Source organism: Ischnura elegans, chromosome 2, assembly GCF_921293095.1.
Source record: "Ischnura elegans chromosome 2, ioIscEleg1.1, whole genome shotgun sequence".
NCBI classification, from domain to species: Eukaryota; Metazoa; Arthropoda; class Insecta; order Odonata; family Coenagrionidae; genus Ischnura; species Ischnura elegans.
This window is the reverse complement of record NC_060247.1, coordinates 119,842,318-119,862,236: the sequence shown is the minus strand read 5'-3', so window position 1 is coordinate 119,862,236 and position 19,919 is coordinate 119,842,318. Positions and strand designations below refer to the sequence as shown.

Below are 19,919 nucleotides of genomic sequence, written 5' to 3'. Positions count from 1 at the left end.
TAGGGATCTTAGCATGCGCTATCAGCCAATATACAGTGGTACCTTGAGATGAGTGTGTCCAAACATACAAGATATTTGAGATATGAGCTGCCGAGCGAGCAAAGTTTTGCTATGAAATACAAGCAAAATTTTACAAATGATGACGGCCGACTGCAATGCTGCACATGGCAAAAAAGGCAGACCAGTGAAGAGAAAAGTAATGACTGAAATTAAGCATACAGTAGTAGTATTTAAGTTTTGTGTAAGTTGCATTTAAGTGACAAAATACAAATGCACTTTATAAAGCAGTTCTTTTTCCTTTACAATCTCATTTATTATGTTTTTATACAATGTTTATCATTTATAAATACATTTTTTATTATTCAAAAACACGTAACAAAAACAATTGGGGTAGCATTTTTTTGGGGCTGGAACCGATTCATGGCCTTTCAATTACATAATTTCAATCTGGAAAATTACTTTGAGTTACCAGCAAGGTTACGGAACAAATTAAGCTCGTATCGTGAGGTATCAACTGTATATGCCTTCCGTTTGCATCTCATACTGACTGGCTGCATGGTGTGCAATGTGCAGCGGTATGATCAAGGATCCAGGAAAGACTCAAAATATAAATAAATTAATTAAAGATTACTCATATATAAAAAGTGAAGCTGCGTTAACAACATTTTATGGAGTATGTGAGGGAAAACAAGAGCAGGAGATGAGAAAATTAAAGATCATTTTACCTTAAAAATTTTCTTAATGGCATTTTCAACAGTATGTACAAATAAAAGTTACAATCTTACAGAGCAATCAAGGTTTTACAATGCCTTCCATCACTTCTGCCAATCTAATTATTAACAAAACAAATTGCAAAATAAATTACTCTATTTTCACGGGTATACTTATTTTTCAGTAAAAAAATAAGTATACCAGGGAGTGTAACTCCTCTGGCTGATAGAGTCATCTCAGGCTCGCTAGCGATCAACTTCTCCAAACACAATATCCAACGTACCTGTAAAAAGAAAAGAGAAAATGATCTTTTGAGTGGAGAGAGGATGCCTTTAATTTGCTGTTTAGTCGTTATCATTTTCATTGCCAGTGGCAGCTCATGAATCTGTTAATTCATACTTCACAACACTTTAACACAATAATACACTTTGACAATAAAAATTTAAATTAAAAAAATAATAACCATAAATGAACTGCCTATTCTAGCACAGTATTGTATCCTCCACAATGTAAAATATGTACATATATCCAAGGAGAAAAATGCCTAATACGTCCAGTGGGGGAAAAAGTATCGCGACAACTACTTATTGTGCCACTACCAGTCTGCAAGAAAATCAGTCTCCTCTATGGTGGCAAAATATTTTTATCAAATTCCTCTTTCCACTATACAAGTTAAGGACTAATAATTCGGGGCTTGCCTGCCCCTAATATTACTCGCACTGGTCAACTGATAAGTGAAATATTGGATAAACCTTATCCAAAGCCTCTGAAATTGTCTATTTAACTCTCAAGATGAAAATTCTAGGGATACCTCCTCCATTCCAATTATTTTCTCCATATTTAGCACCTTATCTTTCACTTGGACAAGATCCAACTATCCACAGGCATTTAAACTTTCAGGAACCATCACTAGTTACACTCTGGACAGGCTGGCTTCTTATATTCAAGTCTCCAGACTCGTAAGGTTTAACCCTCGGCTACGGTAGCCAGATGGTCTTCCACTCTGTGCAGGACAATTTGCCAAGGTGGTCTTTTTTCTGTACGGAGGGGTAGAGCAGGCAAAAGATCCCACGGGCCTCACCCACAAAGAGTCAGATAAGTGGAGTTGGGGAAATTTTGTTCAATTATTTCATCAGCTAATAAGTACCAAATACAACCCGAAGTTTGACCTTACTTTTCTGTTTCATTACATACCAAACAACAAAGAAATCAGTTGATATTTACCCACATTGGTTTAAAATCTTTTATGCCTCTATGGACATTGTAAGTGGTACCTAGGGCGGTCTAGGGTCTAGTGGTACTCAAAGCGGGCCTGCAAAGGTAACACACCTGAGGGCCGGGAACCAAGTCAGAGACTTTTACGCCCGTGCTGCCGCAGTAGGGGAAGGAAAGAGGAAGGAAAATGGAAAGGAGGCGTCGCTGAATTGTAAGTCCGACAACACCTCCAGGGTAGGGATAGGGAAACCTCATGCCGTCATCAGGTGATCAGGGCCACAATTAGTGAAACCATAATTTAATTTTTTTACAGAAAGGAAAGATTTCCGTATGAAGAAGAAAAATCCTATGTTTTTCAGTAAGGCCAGGTCTCTACTAGTACTGCAAGGGAATGGAATGCAATCCCTAACAAGGGAGAGATGGGCTGGTTTGAGTAAGAAAGGATGGTTGCCAATTGTCCCATTCATGAGAGAGAGAGAGAGAGAGAGTTTGGGCCATAAAGATAAGAAGGGCTTGGGAGAGCCGATAAGAAGAGATGGTCGTACATTGAAAATGGTTTTTCCCTCAGTGACTGGTACACACTTGTACAAGAATGTTTCCGTCAGCTGAAGGGTTAATAGAGAAAGATGATAAGACATACGAGGGTCATCCGGAAAGTAGTACCCATTCGTGAAATAAAGACACAAAAGTAAATATTAACAAACATAAAAAATTTTATTTGAAAGAGGATACTTTAAACTACTTCTCAACATAATCTCCAAGCAAATTAAGGCATTTGTCATAACGTGTGACAAGTTTCTGTATTCCTGTTGCATAGTCCTCCGCCGCCAGCTCATTGAGATACAGGGTCACTCCTTCTTTAAGTTCTTCATCGCTGTCAAATCTTTTTCCCGCCAAAAAGTCTTTAAGCTTTGTAAAGAGATGAAAATCTGAAGGGGCCAAGTCCGGGCTATAAGGTGGATGGTCGAAAGTTTCCCATTTGAATTGCTGCAAAAGTTTTCGTGTTGTCCCAGCTGCATGAGGCCTGGCATTGTCATGAACGAGAATGACACCAGTAGACAATAGACCTCGCCGCCGATTTTGTATTGCCCGCCGTAATTTCTTTAATGTTTCACAATACGCATTGGCATTAATAGTGTCTCCACCGGCCATAAAATCAATAAGCAATACACCTCGTTGATCCCAGAAAATGGTTGCCATGAGTTTCCTGGTGGACAGAACTGTCTTGAATTTTTTTGGTTTGTTTGGTGAATGAGCATGATGCCACTCCATTGACTGTCGTTTACTCTCAGGTGATGCATAACAAACCCAGGTTTCGTCACCAGTAATTATGCGATTCAAGAAAGAGTCTCCTTCATTAGAATAACGTCCCAAAAACGTCAGTGCTGCAGCCATACGCTTGGTTTTGTGCTCATCTGTAAGCATGCGAGGGACCCATCTTGCACAAATTTTTGCATAATGCAGATGGTCTTTAACAATTTCATGAACAATTGTTCAAGAAACATTGGGAAAATGTTCACAGATGTCATCAATTGTGACGCGCCGATCGTTCCTCACGAATTTGTCAACTGAGCTCACCAGTTGGTCTGTAATGACAGACGGTCTCCCCTAACGCTCATCGTCGTGTGTGTTCCCCCTCCCCATGTTGAAGTTGCGACACCACCGCCGAACAGACGACTTGTCCATTACATTGTCTCCATACACCTCCTTTAATTGGCGATGAATATCACATGGGCGAACGTTTCTTGCATTGAGGAATTTAATCACTGCCCTCACTTCACAACTGGCGGCGTTCTCAATTTTTTTAAACATTGTAAACAATCACAGAAACAACACAGGCAATGCTAGCGTCACGCAACTTGGCTCAGAGAAGGCAGACAAGCCACTGAAGCTATCTGACCTTGTCCAGCGGCTACTCGCGTCGTCAGCACTTCATGAGGCACGAACGGGTACTACTTTCCGGATAACCCTCGTATTTGAATTCCCCTCATTGGAATTTGGCCTAGGAATAACATGCCATCAGAGAGGAAACTGATTTTCTTGCAGACTGATACTTGCAGCACAAATTTTGTTTGGTACTTCTTTCCCTCATCGTACATGGACAACCAAACAAGGTAAGGAATATATGGGTGCGACCCATTGCTTCAATATGACAAAGCCAAAAGGAGAACCCTTTCTAAACACTCTGAATAATTAATATTATAAAAACTAATGAAAAGTCTCTCGTATCCCTGCAATTTGAATCTCTTCAATACAGATTTGCTTAAATTATATACTATATATGTATAGGAATAGTTTAAATGCATACCAATGATGGCAACAATATCAGCCAGCATCAAATTCCTGCCCATCTTGTCCAGAGCAGCAAGATGAGCAAATCCTGGAGCCTTAATCTTGCACCTGTAAGGCTTGGTGCCACCATCAGACACGAGATACACACCAAACTCACCTGAAATACACACACGAATAGACATTGAATGGATTAGCAAGTACATTGCCACCACAATTCTAAGAAAATCTACCATCATGTAATAAAAAGCACTTCACATGAAATGCTTAAAACTACTTATTCACCCTGAACTTAAATTTGATTTTTCACTCTGAAATTTAATTTTATAATAAATACCTTCCTCAGCAACAAGAATGTAAAACCATCTAAGTTTGACAAAGAAGCAAACTTTGCTTTTAAAAAATGCCAACACACATTAGATTTCAAAGAATACAAAAAGTGCCTCTCATACAACTGCTCCATGACAAATAAGTAACCAACGGTGAAATTCTAAGGCTGTGTTCATGCAATCTGAATTTTCCCCATTAGCCATGGACAGCATTGCATCATTTTATAGATGGGAGGGCAGATCAGAAAAATTGAGCAATTGAGATTCCAGAGCAAACCCAAGTTGATACATATTCCATTCTCATCAATAGTGCTTTATATCAACAACCTGAACATGATACATACACATTTTCTTGTTTCATCAAAGAAACACTGCAACTGAATTCAGAAACTGCTTACTACCTATTTCTGAATAAAATTATTTCAAATTTTACGGAGCAGTAACTAATACAGTAAAACCTTTTTACATTGTAATGGAGGGGACCAAAATGCGATGTATGGAGGTTCACTATAGAGAGGTTTCAGTGATATGCACAATTTTTTCATATCCCTCTGAAATGAGAGGCACTACTGTCTTTTAAACCATTATATTTTTGTGTTTAAACAAACATGCATGCATTAGTGAACATGCATTCATTATTTAATAATTATAGAAAGCGAGCGCTATCGCATGATTTTTACCATGATTTGAGAGAAAACGATGTGGTCCCTCTTAATTTAACAGTCACTTAAAATGACTAGGATAGTGGAGGTTTTACGAGATAAAGAGGTTCACTACAAAAAGGTTTGCCTATAAATTTACATGTAAATCTGATGGGATCATAGGGGTGGTATGAAGTATGGAGGTTTACGATGTAAAGAGGTTCACTATATATAGGTTTTACCATATTTTCTTGTTTCATCAAAGAAACACTGCAACTGATTTCAGCAACTGCTTACAACCTATTTCTCAATAAAATGATTTCAAATTTTACGGAGCAGTAACTAATAATTGTGGAAACACAAGAAAAGATGCAGAGACAATAATCCAGCCTCCAATGAGTACTGCTGAGAACTTTTCAGGGCATCTATAAGTATCAATTGATTATTGTTCAGGGATTAACTAGAGAACCATACCCTTGGGTGCTTCAATAGCTGTGTAAGTAGCTCCAGCTGGCACTTGATATCCTTGGCTGAAGAGCTTGAAGTGATGGATTAATGCCTCCATGGAAGTCTGAGGAGGAGAAAAATGCATTGAAAATGATTAGCAGGGGGGTATGTGGGAATAAACTTCTCTTTAAAATAATCTTCAAGCATACTAAATGTCATAGGTACAGTGGAACCTTAGTTGAACAATCTTCAGTTGTGTGCCGAAAGTGGGTTTACCTGGCATAAATACATGCACTTATATGGAAATTCCCTCTCAATTGTATAACCTTCAGTTTACAACTATCCCAGTTGTAAGATGCAAATATACGAACTACACTTACCAATTTATAAATAAATCAACACAACGCTGCTTATCTGCTGACAGAAATGCCATATAATACGATGCATGTTTTTTTTTTCAAATTGTTATTTTTAAATTTATTTCTAAACCCCATATCTTATAATTGAATTTTATTCCCACATTATTTTCGGTATCCTGTTTTGGAGTTCCTCTCCCCATGCTACTGAAATCTTCAAAATTCAGAAGCTCATTATAAGGCTGATGTGCAATGCACCCCTGCATGATGCACCTTGTCTTCCACTTTTTAAAAAACTGTGTATCCTGCCACTTTCATGCATATATCTCTATGCCATTAGTATGCATGTAAAAAATAACATTCTTCAGTATACATCAAATGACCTATACCACGGCAAAACACTAGAACTTGTAAAGATCAAAAATTTATCACGACTCAAAATACTGCCCTAGGTCCTAAACCTATGGGCCTGAAGATTTTTAATGGGTTGCCTCCAGAGGTGAAAAATGACAGTAGGACTTCCATCTTTAATAAGAAACTACTGAAGTTTCTGAAAAAAAACTATTTTATTTGGTTAATGATCTTCTGCATTTGTAACACATAATTTATATACTCCAATTTAATTTTTATTATGTATCTAAATTGACGTGTCCTATATTTGTACTTTGTGCACAATCTACAGATCTATGGACAAATAAAAAATACTATTATTATATCTACATTGTTTGTCATTTAGGTTTATCTACAAAATTGTGGTAACTAGGCTTCCCAAAGCAAGATCTCATTTTCACCATGTTCTCACTTGCACGACTTGTATTCCTTTGGCTCCCTAGTATTTTGCAACTGAGGTTCCACTATGATTATTTAATTTCAAAATGAACGCCAAGATATTCTGACCTTCATTTCACCCCTGCTGGGAGTCGTAATTTTGGCATCATCCGTTCTCACATCTCCAGCGGGCATGTCGTTCAGACACTGGTTAATAATCCTCAAAGACTGCCTCATCTCTTCCATTCTTATTAAGTATCTGTAAGATAGAATGAAATAATTGCATAATTGATCAGTTGAAAAATTCTTATATATATATATATATATATATATATATTTTTTTTTTCACATTTTACTAACCTATCATAGCAATCTCCATTAACTCCGACTGGGACATCAAAATCAACAAGATGGTACGCGTCGTATGGCTGAGATTTGCGAAGATCCCATTTGATGCCAGAACCACGCAGCATGACGCCACTAAAAATTGAGAAAGTAGCATTAATCGGATGGATTATCACTGGACAAATCTGATTAAAACCTTTAAGAGTTGAATTACAAGTGATTACAACAATGAAACCTAGACTCTAAGGGACTTTTACCCTCAAAAAGGGATATAATCAGCTAATTTTTAACGGAGTAGCAATTATAATTAATGAGCAAATTTTTTCAAATAATATCAACGAATCGAATATACAGCTCTCACTTCCTGCCACTGAAGTCAAGTTGCCTAATTTCTTTACAGTAGACTCTCGTTAATATGAACAACGTTATTATGAAGTTCCCCTTATTACAAATACTATAATCATTGGTCCCAACGAGAAGGCCTATCCAATCCATAGTAAAAGAAACATTATTACGAAATTACGAACCTCAGTTCCGGTCCCGGTAGTTACAAAATGAAGTTTATTATGAAGTTCTGTGAAAAAGCAATGGCATTTAGATGGATATACACTACACTACGTTATCATCATTGATTTACACTTAAGTTCTCTTCTTATAGTGTGCCCAGGAGCATCAATTATGGTTCTTTCTTCAGTAGGAGATACTTCAATATGCACGCATTATCATATACATAGTAAACTTCTTTCCCATGGAATTATGGTGACCCACTCATTAATGCTCGTAAATTGGGCATACAGTTAGTCCTCTTCCTACGCACATTGGATTTACGAACTTACATAGGTACAAGTATTCGGAAAATTCAAGCACGCCTGAAATTTCAAATTTGGCACTTTCGGAGATTGCCGATGCGACACGACGAGGCGTAGAGGAACTCGCACTTTGGGCATATCTGAACAAAGTATCATTGAATCCGGTGTGAAGTCAGGAACTGTTCAGTATTTCCCCATTCTTTCTTCCTGCGCACAGCGATTTTTTTCGGCTCCGGCTACGTTGCAAGCTAGATCAGTTCGCCACAATCGTGAGTTAACACGCAATTTTGATACAGTGTTGCATTCTGCAGGATAACCACTCTCCTAGATGCCTTGTATAGGTTTATCAACTTACAGGCAAGGTCTCGGATTGCATCTTCTTCGTATATCGAGAACTTGCGCATAATTTTATCGCGTATACCATACACTTGACTCTGAAGATTATAAGCGGGAGATTGAAGAGACAAGAAATTTTGACAAAGTATGTTTTTTTTCTTTGATGATTCCTAGAAGAAACGTTCATACGAACTTCGTTATTACGAACCTCCGGTTTTTCGGTCCCGTGAACTTCATAATACATAAGGAGAGTCTACTGTATTTACAAAAACGAAATAGAATTTGTATTTTGTACATTTTTCTTAAACAATATTTTGCCATATTGCTACTATAAAGACATATACGGCCCCATGAAGACGTTACACCAGCAGCAGGCATCAGGTGCATTCCAAAATTCACTGGCAGTAAGTACTTACAGGGGTTCACCTATTTTCATAACACATCGACCATGTTGCTTAATAACACATCATACTCACTATAATGGAACATGATGGACATAATTCTGTGTATACTGAGCAAAAATTTCCATAGTGGTGTTTAAACAAACCCCTCAAAAAATAATTTTTTGTGCTAACTTGATAGCGTAGTTCACTCATGATATCTGGAACCATTCATTGCACGCTGTCATACAGTTGATTAACCATAACATTCAGCTGCTGGATTTAAATGCCCAGCAGCCACATATCACTGCCACGTTTTATTTCAACACTAGAGCATTAGTGGGTCCGTATGGGCAGGCCAGGCATTTAAAGGTCAATGTACAATATTGACACCACAATACATTTACACTACAAATAAATCTGATTCTTTAAAGAATGTAATTCCTATCATATTCCTAGGATGAATTTATATCAAAGAGCAGACTACAAATATCTTGTCGAAATAAAAAGTCTTGTATACCTTTCAACTGTGACAATTAAAATCCCACAGAGATGAGTAAAACTTGCATTACGGCGAGCTAGTTCAATCAGTTGGTGCTCTTGTGTTGCAGTCGCTATCCAAATGGAAGGTAATTACAAATGACATCAAAGAAACTGCCACCATGACACAAGGTAAAAAATGCTTGGCAAAATTTATCTCAGATTTTACATCATTCCTCAAGACTTCAAATTGGGAGAACCAAGAGCCTTTCACTTCTTCCTTTAGTCATGGAAATACTATTGCAAAAAGGCATGCTTGAATTAAATGTTGGTTAAGAGAAACATGAAAACGTGCTAAAATTAAATTTTAGTCAGGAGAGTAAAACATTATGTCAGTTAAATTCAGAGAGAACTAGAGTAGGGAAGGAACCTATAACATACCTGCAGCCATAATCAATAGCATCCTGGGCAGAAATAATACCTATGTCCTTTGTTCGTTGAACCCAGAGTCGATTATTGGTAACAACATCTTCTACCTCATCCAAGCGCTCAGCAAATTTGGATGCAAATTCATAAATATCATCAAGAAGTCCAATAGGCATATCCTAAGAAAGAAACAAGAGTAAAAATTAACATTGAACACATCATCACAACTGACCTCCACAAGGAGCAGGATAAGAATGGTGGTTACAAAATTTTAATTCATTCATATGTGCTGTGAAACTATTATTTCATCTATAATTTCTAAATTTTACTTATTTCCTCCTAATAAATAGATAAATCTCTTTAATTTTTTATAATATCACAACTTTTATTGAAATAAATTCAAGGGCTATAGTGCTTTCATACCATTCAGGACAAATTTGAAAAAAGGTGGGATAGCAAATACCGTTAAAATTCCAGCGGTTGCTTCCTCATTTACTATACAAGGAGTTGTAGCGACCCAACATTCACTTACATTCCTAAAATATAAAATCAATGGCAATATCATTCCATTCAGTTGGAGCTCTTACAAGTGTTCAAGCTGGGGTAAGCCTAAACCTCAACTATCAATCTATTACTTTTGGCTAGTGCTTTCTACGTGATTTAAACAATCAAAATGGCAAAAACAAGCAAAACTGGAAAATGCCAAAACAATGCTACATTCAAATGGAATATTTATTTACTGATGTTACTTCATGTCACATGTTTCATCATATACAAACCGGTAGATATTTTCCCTAGCTCAAATAGCTAGAGTTGCAGCTCCTAGTAAATACAAGGCTAGGCTGAAGAGACCAAAATACAGACTTCTGAAAGACAAGCAGGAGCGTGTTGAATATCTCAACCTTGTTGTCAAATTTATGTATTTGCAATTATTTCCTCCAAAACTGTGGTACGTATACTCATTATTTCATATATTTCCTTTTGGTCTCATAAATGGTATATTTCAGATCAGTCCCTTGTTTGCATTCAGAATGCTGGTTTGAGTTTCAGAAGCATTCACTTAAACACTAAGATGGAAGAGGTGTATCTTTTAGGTCACATACAAGTAAGAACATTTTCAGAAAACAATTTGGCTCCGTATGTACTTGCTTGTCCAGCCTACATTTTTGACCAAATGTAAGAAGGAAAAAAACAGGACATTTTTCAAATTACTTGAACACATGCATGTACCAATCCCTCAAACATATGTATTAAAAAAATTGGTAGATTAAAAGCTACTGGAAAATTTCCACAAATAGATACCTAAATATACTTCAAGTATGGTTTCAATACATTTTGCATCACCTTCAGGTGACTTCTTCATAACAATACCGTTGAGGGGAAACAAGTAGGAGTGAGACTGAAAGGAAAGAGGAGGGCGGAAAAAGGATGTGGAGGTGTAGGGGAAGAACAAGAGAGGACCACTGTGTCTCGCTGAATTTACTTCGAGTCTACTGAATAGAGCACATAGAACAAAGGGTCCACTGTGCCAGCCAACAATTAAGAGATCACCCAGAGAGACTTATGTCCTTACTGGATCCCAGCAGGTCCTCAATGGGTACCTATATCTCAAACACCTTGGGGCTGCATGTAAGGCGAGCTTGGGTGCCTGTAATGGGTCCTCTTAACAGAGAGACGTTACCATTGCAGGTGGGTTGTTGCAATTGACAGAGTTCGAAATACCCAGAAGGTGCAGATGTCTCATTATGTAACCAACTAGACAATAGCTTAAGTTATGTGGCACAAAATTGCAGAACGCTAACAAAAGCAAAATAAAAAATTGCATTTTCCTTTCTTTGATGGAGGAGGCTGACTTGAAACCGGCAATCGATCATGCTGCAGTGCTTGTTAAGGGGAAACAGACATTATGAAGCTGTAAAGGCCTGGTAACATGGTACTTCACCCATACGAGTTAACATCTAAATGAATGTAAAAATGCACCACATTACCACTTCACTTGTGCAAATGCATGAACAGTAATCAGAACCAGTTCTAATTTGGTTCATGAAATCACGCATTTTCCTTACCAGCCCACCGAAACTGTTTAAATTTCATTGCATCTAGACATTAACTCAGATGGATGAATGTAACGTGTAACCAGTCATTTTAAATACATAAAGATATCCATTGACATATTATAGGGGGCAATTATTACTAGTGGATGAAGTATTTTACTCCTGATTGAAGGGCTACCACTACCACTTCTTAAGAGGGGGAAGCCTTTTGAAATTCCACAATAAAGACCCATGGAAAGAAACTGGCAACCCTAGCCTAAATTAATGAAACCTCATGGCCAAGTCCAAATTGAGCTTTACCCACATTTATCCAATTTAAGAGTTGAAACACTGAGTAAGTTATTAAAGTTTCAATCCGAATATAAATACCTGTCAATGATTATCACCAACCATTGTGGGACCTGTACTACTACATACCAGTGAAACTCCTCCTGGTCGGACGTAAGCTGCATGCATTCGGGCACCAGAAACTCTTTCATAAAATTCCATCATCTTTTCACGCTCCTCAAAGAGCCAAAAGAATGGTGTAATTCCACCAATATCCAATATATGGCACCCAACGGCCAGTATATGGTTCAGTATTCTTGTGATTTCTCCAAAGAGCACTAAGAAACAAATTTTCACTCATTAATGAACTCTAATCTACAGCTTCCAAGGAAGAAACATCAAGGCAATCGTAATCATACTTAAAAGAATGGACCATGCCAACAAAATTTTCAATATTAAAATAAACTTACCCCTAATGTACTTGGCTCGAAGAGGGACATCAATGTTAAGTAGCTTTTCAACAGCCAAAGAAAAGCACTGCTCATTGCACATCATGGATACGTAGTCAAGTCGATCGAAGTACGGTAAGGCTTGAGTGTAGGTTTTATACTCAATTAGTTTCTCAGTACCTCGGTGCAACAAACCAATGTGAGGATCGGACCTCATCACCGTCTGAAAATAAGAAAAGAGAAACAGAATGTGTAGCAGGAAATTAAGTAATAATTTCGTGACTTAAAACGATTTCTCACTGCGATGAGATTACGTAAGAGTAACTTTAATTCTGAACATACTATATTAACTGCAAGCGTGTAATTTTAAGCATAAACCGTACGCAATTAGGGAATTCCGCCTAAATCACATTCTAAAGATTGCATTTATATGGCTATTCACTTGCCTCTCCATCAAGTTCCAACACTAATCTAAGCACTCCGTGAGCAGCTGGATGCTGTGGCCCAAAGTTGAGAGTCATGTTCCGGACTTTTTTCTCCACAGGGGCTATTTTTGAATTCCATGCTGGCATTTTCCACTGTGATGTGACTTCATCAGGAAACATCACAGGCCCTGAGAACTGCTTTACATATTCAGGATCAGGGTACCACTTCTTTGCACCGCGCCGATTTTGAGATGAACTAATGGTTAAATTACATTAAAAAATCGTTGTTATCACACTTGACGATGATACTGAAAACAATTTTCGGCTACAGAATAGGAATTGTTATGACTGTGAGCTGGGTTACGACAAGCATAAAAAGAGTACACCTGTGATATTCTCTATCCATTTATAATATATTTACAATAATGCTTACTTAAATGCGTATAAAGGAGCAACATTCTGCAGTAACTTCCCACCGACAGAGGAAGATGATTTCCTTATTGCAGCAGTTACTAAATTTGCCATTACTATTTTCGTTGTCGGTGGTCCGCAGAAAACAATACAGCAACGATGAGCACATTTATTTCCCACTTTTCACTGTAGATGGCGTGTACTACGTTATGTGGGAATATTTAAATTTTCACCAACAAAATAAATGTTTAACTGCCATAATTTAAGCAAACACTGAAACTAATACTGAAAATCTCTTGAATATAATTATATTTTAATTGCGGATATTAGGATCTAGGGGAGTTCATTCTGCGGTGCAGTGGAATGGAATACCCCGCAGCGATAACGCGTCTGAGGGCCGACAATTAGTTTTAAGGTATGCATCAATTCTTTTTTTAATTGCTTGATAAGCTAGTGAAATAAATACTTGCAGTGGGTGGCCATCTTAAAAAAGAGATCTTTTCCATTTTCTAGAATTTATGGGTTTGGATGGGGGTATTGGGTGTGGGAAGGCTGGAGGCGCCGTCCACTATCACAAGGTTTGTCCTGAATACAATGCATAAAATTTTATTCCGACACGAGTATACATCACATACCAATTTGCATGCCAGTTGGGTTTGATCTATTTAGTACCTAGTGTGTCCAGAGATGATTTTTTGAACCCCTTAAGTGTGACCTTGTCCACATAAAAGTCGAGCGATCCGTCGATCAACGAGCAGAAATCAAGTTTTGCATTAAAATTTGACAGATATCTTTGGAAACTTTTCAAATGCTTCAGTAAGCTTGCAGAGTTGATTGTCTCTCCCGATCCCAGCGGAACCATTGACATAAAATGTTCCTAGAGGGTTGAGAGAATGTTGCCAATGAAACTCACAAAAAGAAAAAGATAGAATCAACAGATTTAGGCGTTACTTGGTGGAACGAAGAGATATTCATGGTTAAATAAAAACACAGTACTATTCCACAACCTTATATTTTTGCAGTCTACTAGTTTCAACGTTACAACGTCATTATCAAGACTAACTGAGAAAAGCATACAACATCCAGCCTTATTTATATACCAATGACTGCTTCAAGTTTCAACCAGGAACTTGATGTTATTAAATCGATATGTTCTAATAACGGCTATCATGATGACCTCATCCGTAAATTACTGGCCAAAAAAACCCGAATAAGAGTATCGCCCACCCTAACCAGTTTGCTGCCGGTCCCCAAAACAGAACCCAAACGGTGGTGCAAATTACCTTTCCTTGGCCCCCTGTCTTACAGTGTTCACAACCTCATACCCAAAGACAAATACAGAGTGTGTTTTTACTCCCCGACCTCCCTTGGTAAAGTGATTTTTAACTCCAAGGACAAAGTGAATCCTGAAGACAAAAGTGGTGTCTATGCCCTGACATGCGACAAGTGCAACGGTGTGTACTTTGGTCAAACGGGCCGCAAGTTTAAAACTCGTGTCGATGAACACAAAAGAAGTGCTCGTTTGAAAGACTCCGTTTCCCACTTTTCTAAACACCTGTCCGAATCCGGCCACAACAGTGATTTTAATATTAAAATTTTACATGTACATGACAAAAGTGTAAAACTGGATATTTTAGAAATATTAGAAATCACCAAATGCACTCTTGCACGTAACATCGAAATTTTTAATGATATGACTGTATTCAAATGTTAACTTTTTATCTACTGTTTTAAAATGTGACTTCTTCCTTGACAATCCTTCCTCCTCCCCTTCTCATTAACCTCGTTACCACCTGACTTTTATCTGCCTGCCCCCACCCCACCTCCCCAAACTTTTATACTATTTGTTTTGAACCTCCTATCCAACCAACAATGCCCAACCAACAATGCTCAATGCTCCTCCTCATTTAGTTCCCCCCCCCCCCTCCTCCTTCCATCACACTATTGTTGGATAAATAAGGCTGGATGTTGTATGCTTTTCTCAGTTAGTCTTGATTATGACGTTGTAATGTTGAAACTAGTAGACTGCAAAAATATAAGGTTGTGGAATAGTACTGTGTTTTTATTTAACCATGAAAGAAAAAGATCTTCCGAAAAAGAGCCTTCGAAGGCTCTAAACAGTCGGTTACAAGGCTAACTTACTCATATTCTTTCGTGATACCAATGGATCGTGAATTAAGAGTATGTGTATCCTGGAAAGACTATGAATGCTCAGTTTAACCAGTAAGTGCTCATGAGATTGAACAGCGGAGTGGCCCTTGATCAACTTGAGACCAGGAACTTGTGGAAACTCCACCATGCCGATGTGCCAGTACACTCCATATTTTTTGTCACCTTCTACCTGACCAACCAGCATCATGAAACATTGCCAAAGCTGACATACAGTCCTGGCCTGACTTGTCACCACCAGACTACTTTTTATTTCCTGATCTCAAAATGGTTTTGAAAATATTGCATTTTTGAAACCATCGGGATTATCAAGGCTACCTTGCCGAGGCTTCTCAAGAAGTTATTTTCAAGAAGTTTTAGCTGTTGCATCAGTTGAGTTGTTGCAAAAATGTGACAGATAGGTACTTTTGGGATAAAGCCTATAATTATACTTAATTAAATATGTATGGCTAATCAGAAGGAAGGAATTTCACATCAATGAAGTTAACTTGCGAGTAGAAAAGTATGGGATGTACCTCTCATTGCAGAACTGAGTAGTGGACCTTGGGCATTTGAGCCAGCACCTAAATCACCTAAATGGCCAAATAATTATATGACCCCATAAAATTAGAAACATTTTATGATTGTTGGACATGAGTTCTGCTATCATATTCGTAACACGATGAAGGATAGTTAAGCAAGTAAACACTTTGTTTATTATTACTGGCTTAGAAGGAAAAAATTCAAGTAAATTTTACATTAAAATTTTTTTATTGAATTTTTGGTGGAACATATAAACTAAGGAGTTACAGTCAAACAGGGCAATCAAGGATAGAAAAGTGAAAATAAATGTATTCATCTCCACAGGTGTCCCATTAACTTTCAGTAAAAAATTGGTTACATTTGGGTAAGTAGCTAAGTTTCACGTGGGTAGAGTCACTAAAGGCTCATTTAGCGATCAACTTCTCCAAACACTATATCCAATGTACCTGTAAGTAGGAAGATTTGACAGTTATATTCATTCCCGTAAATGGTGAAATTCAGTAACTCTTTCGGAAAACATTACTGACCAATTTTGGAAGGTACCTATGTAGTTGGTGGTAGATGAGAAACCAAAAACTAGTACAATAATACACTGAGATAGCTTAATCTATGAATAAACATATGATCCAATGGATGGAGTACACTCTAGTGTAGAGCATATATACTTGAAATGCACTAACCTGTAGGATGTCATTATGCTGTGTGGGCATAATTATTCAAAACATATGTATGAAGCCTATTTTACACCAATAGGGTAGTTTCCTTCATCAAAGAAAACAAAATGCATTGATTGCTATTTGTTACCCACCATTATAGGGTTTTCATAATATACAAATTATTTGGTTTTAGAAATCCCAGTTTAGACGAATGGCAATGGTCAATTTTATCCTCATTTGAAAAAGGCCAGATTGGCGCCCATGCGATGCCACCCCACGTAACGTCACAGGGACATAGGTTCTATAAGAGTAGATAGAAGATTTACACCGTCCGCATGGATGAGGCACAGAGCTCAAGGAAACGTCTCTTAATAATCACCTATTAAAACTGCCTAGGGTCGGAAAGTTTCCTTCGTTTCATAAGGTATTAATAATCCTTATTTAAGCCAAGCATTACCTGCTAGCAGTGTACTCTGCTACCTGCTAGCAGCCTGCATCGCATCGCCGCACATATCCTCGCTCCAAGGTCACCTCATGCGGAGGCAGCGGGAACCAGAATGACGTCCCAGCATTAACACTTAGCCGTCGCGTTTTCGCGCGCTTGAAAATTTTCACTTTTTATTTAACCGCGAAAAATAGATATCATCATTTAAAAATCTAAAAGCGTGAAATACGTACTCCAGGAGTAATAATCTTTCGATTTAGGCAATAAAAAAATAATAGGAAACCACCCTATTGGTACAAGACAATACATATTGCACCAAGAAATCAGTAAAATTATGCAACAAAAATAAAAATAAGAAAAAAAACAGGTTTTTACACATTCTACGCTCAGTATATTTCTTTTTTTCTTGAGCTCTTGTTTTCATTTTTATAGATATGAAATATTGAGGCTTAGGTCCTCATAATATGAAGAAAATCTGCTGATATTTCAGAAACTTATTTTCCATTTCCTAGGCTTATCATACGATAAGGTGAGACGTACAATAAAAACTAAAGCTGGCCAGGTATACTTGAACAATCTATTCATATAATAAGCACTGAAAATGGAAAATAAATTTTGGAAACCTCTGCACATATTTTTTTAATTATAAAGGATCTAGACCTCAATATTTCACATTTGTAAAAAAACAAAAAACATATGCGCAGAAAAAAGCGTCGTGAATTTTTAGATCCAAACTGCGCAGGGCAAACTACAAAATGGTGCAATGAATTCAATATGAACAAGGCAATACTCTGCTTCAACCCTTTCCTACCGGTGCCTACAAGAGGAAAATGTTTTCAGTGCTATGAGTAGCAGGAGAATATTTTAAACCTCTCCCTGTGGAGCTCTTTTTTGGGGAAGGCATTCTTGTTCCTCGGATTAAGGAACCAACTCAGCTCCATTGGGTGTCCACTGACCCTGGACTAGGACCTCCAACCCTTTCTTAGCATGATTCCATGGTCACCTCATTGCATTAGCAGTAATTTTTTAAATAAATATTGTTTATTATTTAAAAAGTTTTACATTTCAGAATGACTAACATTTTTTTAAACAATTGAAAGAGTTGTAAACGGATTTCTATCATCCAGAATAACAAAGTTAGTAAACAGATATTACCAGGACTTAAACTCCAGAAGCTCATTACAAATAACTCTAAAATTTTGTTTAAAAATTGCCTATGCTCAAAACAAAGCAAAGAATGCATTCCTAAACATAAAAAATTGGAGTATGCTACAATTTTTTCTTTCAATCAATCTTTACAATCAGCCACTTAATTATTGGATTCCTGCTCTGAGGAGGATCATAAATGAGTGGAAGCAATGGCATAACTATGGGGGCGGGATGAGGCAGTAGATCCCCCTCCCCAAAGCCTCAAGAGAGATATAAAGAATATTTAAAACCTTTGTCTATTTTTGACAGATAATAAATGCATCTGCTTAAAGTTAAATTTTTAGTGTCAAAATGATGTAAAATGTCTTTCCATGCATGTCATTTTTCAAAAAAATTCCCAGACTCCCGTTGCCTGGAGGGGGAAAGTCACTCCAGGCCATCTTATCATTGTCCTAGTTACGCCACTGATTGTGAGTGGAAGTGTAGCCCAAGTGCCATGGAGTGGCACTAAGGTTTTTTCTAAGCTGAGTCACAGGCAGGAACCTGCAAACCTGCGACCATTGCTACCTTAGTTAATTGTCACTTTCCTTCTCTCTTGTCGGCTACAGCTGACATTCATTTTTAGTGTTTAAAACTTCATGCTAGCTATAGTTGACATTCGTATGGTATGACATTTGGAGGAGGGGACCGACAACTGAGGTCATTTGCACCATAAGGGAAGGGTAGGTATAAAGGAAGGGTGGAGAGAAACCCGGCATTATCATTAGCCTGCTCTTAACGGAAGGCACCAAGGGGGCTTAACACATTCAATGCAGGCCTGAATTTCATGGAAGTGGTCAGAATCAGCCGATTAAAAAAAATTTTTTTTGCTTAGTTTGTGTTTAGTACAGTTCCTTATGCATGTTTGTATACGATTTGAGCAAAATTTGTAATTATTTTTGCAAAAATTGGCACCATATTGACGTGCTCCATATTTCTATATCGCCAGGCCTAAAAAATGAGCATGTTGACTATATTTCAGGATAAGTACAATTGCTTACATAGTTTGTAGTAAAGCTATTTGTGTTGCTTTGGCACTGAATTTTTCCATTGGTGTCGGGATTATCATAAACAAAATATGTACATTGACTGTGCTATAGGGCCACACTGCTCTGAGTTATGAAATCAACATACAACGACGACACCCGGATCAAATGGAACGAAGTTTTTTCGGCAAGTATAACTTATGCTGGACTAACGATAAAATATAGTTTCATTGTATGTGAGAAAGAATTGATTTCCATCTCTGTTACCTTGATTTACAAGTACTTAATACTTTTCCACAAAATTTAATCAGAGGATTCAGAATTAGTTGAAGGGAACAAAGGAAATACGAGCTTCAATTTTATGTACCGGTGGAACGACAGCCTAGCCACCATGGATTCAACTATACACAGATTCTGCCGAGTGTAATGCTCTGTTCCTATAGCATGGTGAAAGTGCTACGCAATAGGCGTAATCTTGAAAATGGGGTCCTTAGATGTTCCATCCACTGGATTTCTGGCAAAATGCAGAACATGTCTCACCATCATGTCCCACATCATGCGACATGTTACAAGAGAAATAATGATGCCCAAATTTTGCATCGGTACTCCAGTATTCGGTTAGCTGGTGTGGAGGAATAATCCCTGTGTTGTATAAAAGTCTCAGGAAAACTTTAAACTCCTCTGCTGATAGAATTTTTCCAGTCCGTCATACGAGCTCTTTTGGAGACACCTCTATGAATGAGTTCCTCTGCAAATATGTTTGTTTCTACGACAACTGACTGAAAAAAACATTCCTGTAAATAGGAGATCAAAAT

At 37.6% G+C, this 19,919-nt stretch overlaps 2 protein-coding genes and 1 long non-coding RNA gene across 4 annotated transcripts in view; 1 reads left to right on the top strand and 2 right to left on the bottom strand.

Annotated features, from left to right (window-relative positions):
- Positions 1-719: 719 nt before the first annotated feature.
- On the bottom strand, positions 720-13,298 carry LOC124154523 (NADH-ubiquinone oxidoreductase 49 kDa subunit-like). Its single transcript, XM_046528317.1, has 10 exons — positions 13,161-13,298; positions 12,749-12,983; positions 12,324-12,525; positions 12,004-12,191; positions 9,548-9,711; positions 7,117-7,236; positions 6,886-7,015; positions 5,660-5,756; positions 4,235-4,375; positions 720-994 (listed from the first exon to the last, which is right to left on the bottom strand). Exons 1-10 carry the CDS (start codon positions 13,250-13,252, stop codon positions 957-959), a joined length of 1,407 nt encoding a protein of 468 aa, XP_046384273.1. The 5' UTR covers positions 13,253-13,298; the 3' UTR covers positions 720-956.
- Positions 13,299-13,362: 64 nt separating this feature from the next.
- The window catches only part of LOC124154525, a 9,026-nt gene continuing 2,469 nt past the window's right edge, over positions 13,363-19,919 (top strand). Inside the window, exons 1-2 of the long non-coding RNA XR_006863944.1 lie at positions 13,363-13,553; positions 13,652-13,716. This is a non-coding gene — a long non-coding RNA (uncharacterized LOC124154525). The remainder of the gene's footprint in view (positions 13,554-13,651; positions 13,717-19,919) is intronic.
- LOC124154524 (NADH dehydrogenase [ubiquinone] iron-sulfur protein 2, mitochondrial-like) overlaps positions 16,035-19,919 on the bottom strand; it is a 25,821-nt gene continuing 21,936 nt past the window's right edge. For both annotated transcript variants that reach the window (XM_046528319.1, XM_046528318.1), the window contains exon 10: positions 16,035-16,275. In XM_046528319.1, the coding sequence (XP_046384275.1) occupies positions 16,238-16,275 (38 nt within the window). In that variant the 3' untranslated portion in view covers positions 16,035-16,237. The remainder of the gene's footprint in view (positions 16,276-19,919) is intronic.

What these genes read in the sequence shown, in the direction of transcription:
- LOC124154523 (XM_046528317.1), bottom strand. Translation starts at nt 13,252, where the DNA reads ATGGCAAATTTAGTAACTGCTGCAATAAGGAAATCATCTTCCTCTGTC. An exon ending in GCTATTGATTATGGCTGCAG is followed by an intron (nt 7,237 to 9,547) that starts GTATGTTATAGG and finishes CTCAATTTTTAG; the next exon opens with TGGCGTCATGCTGCGTGGTT. An exon ending in AGCTATTGAAGCACCCAAGG is followed by an intron (nt 4,376 to 5,659) that starts GTATGGTTCTCT and finishes TGTGTATTTCAG; the next exon opens with GTGAGTTTGGTGTGTATCTC.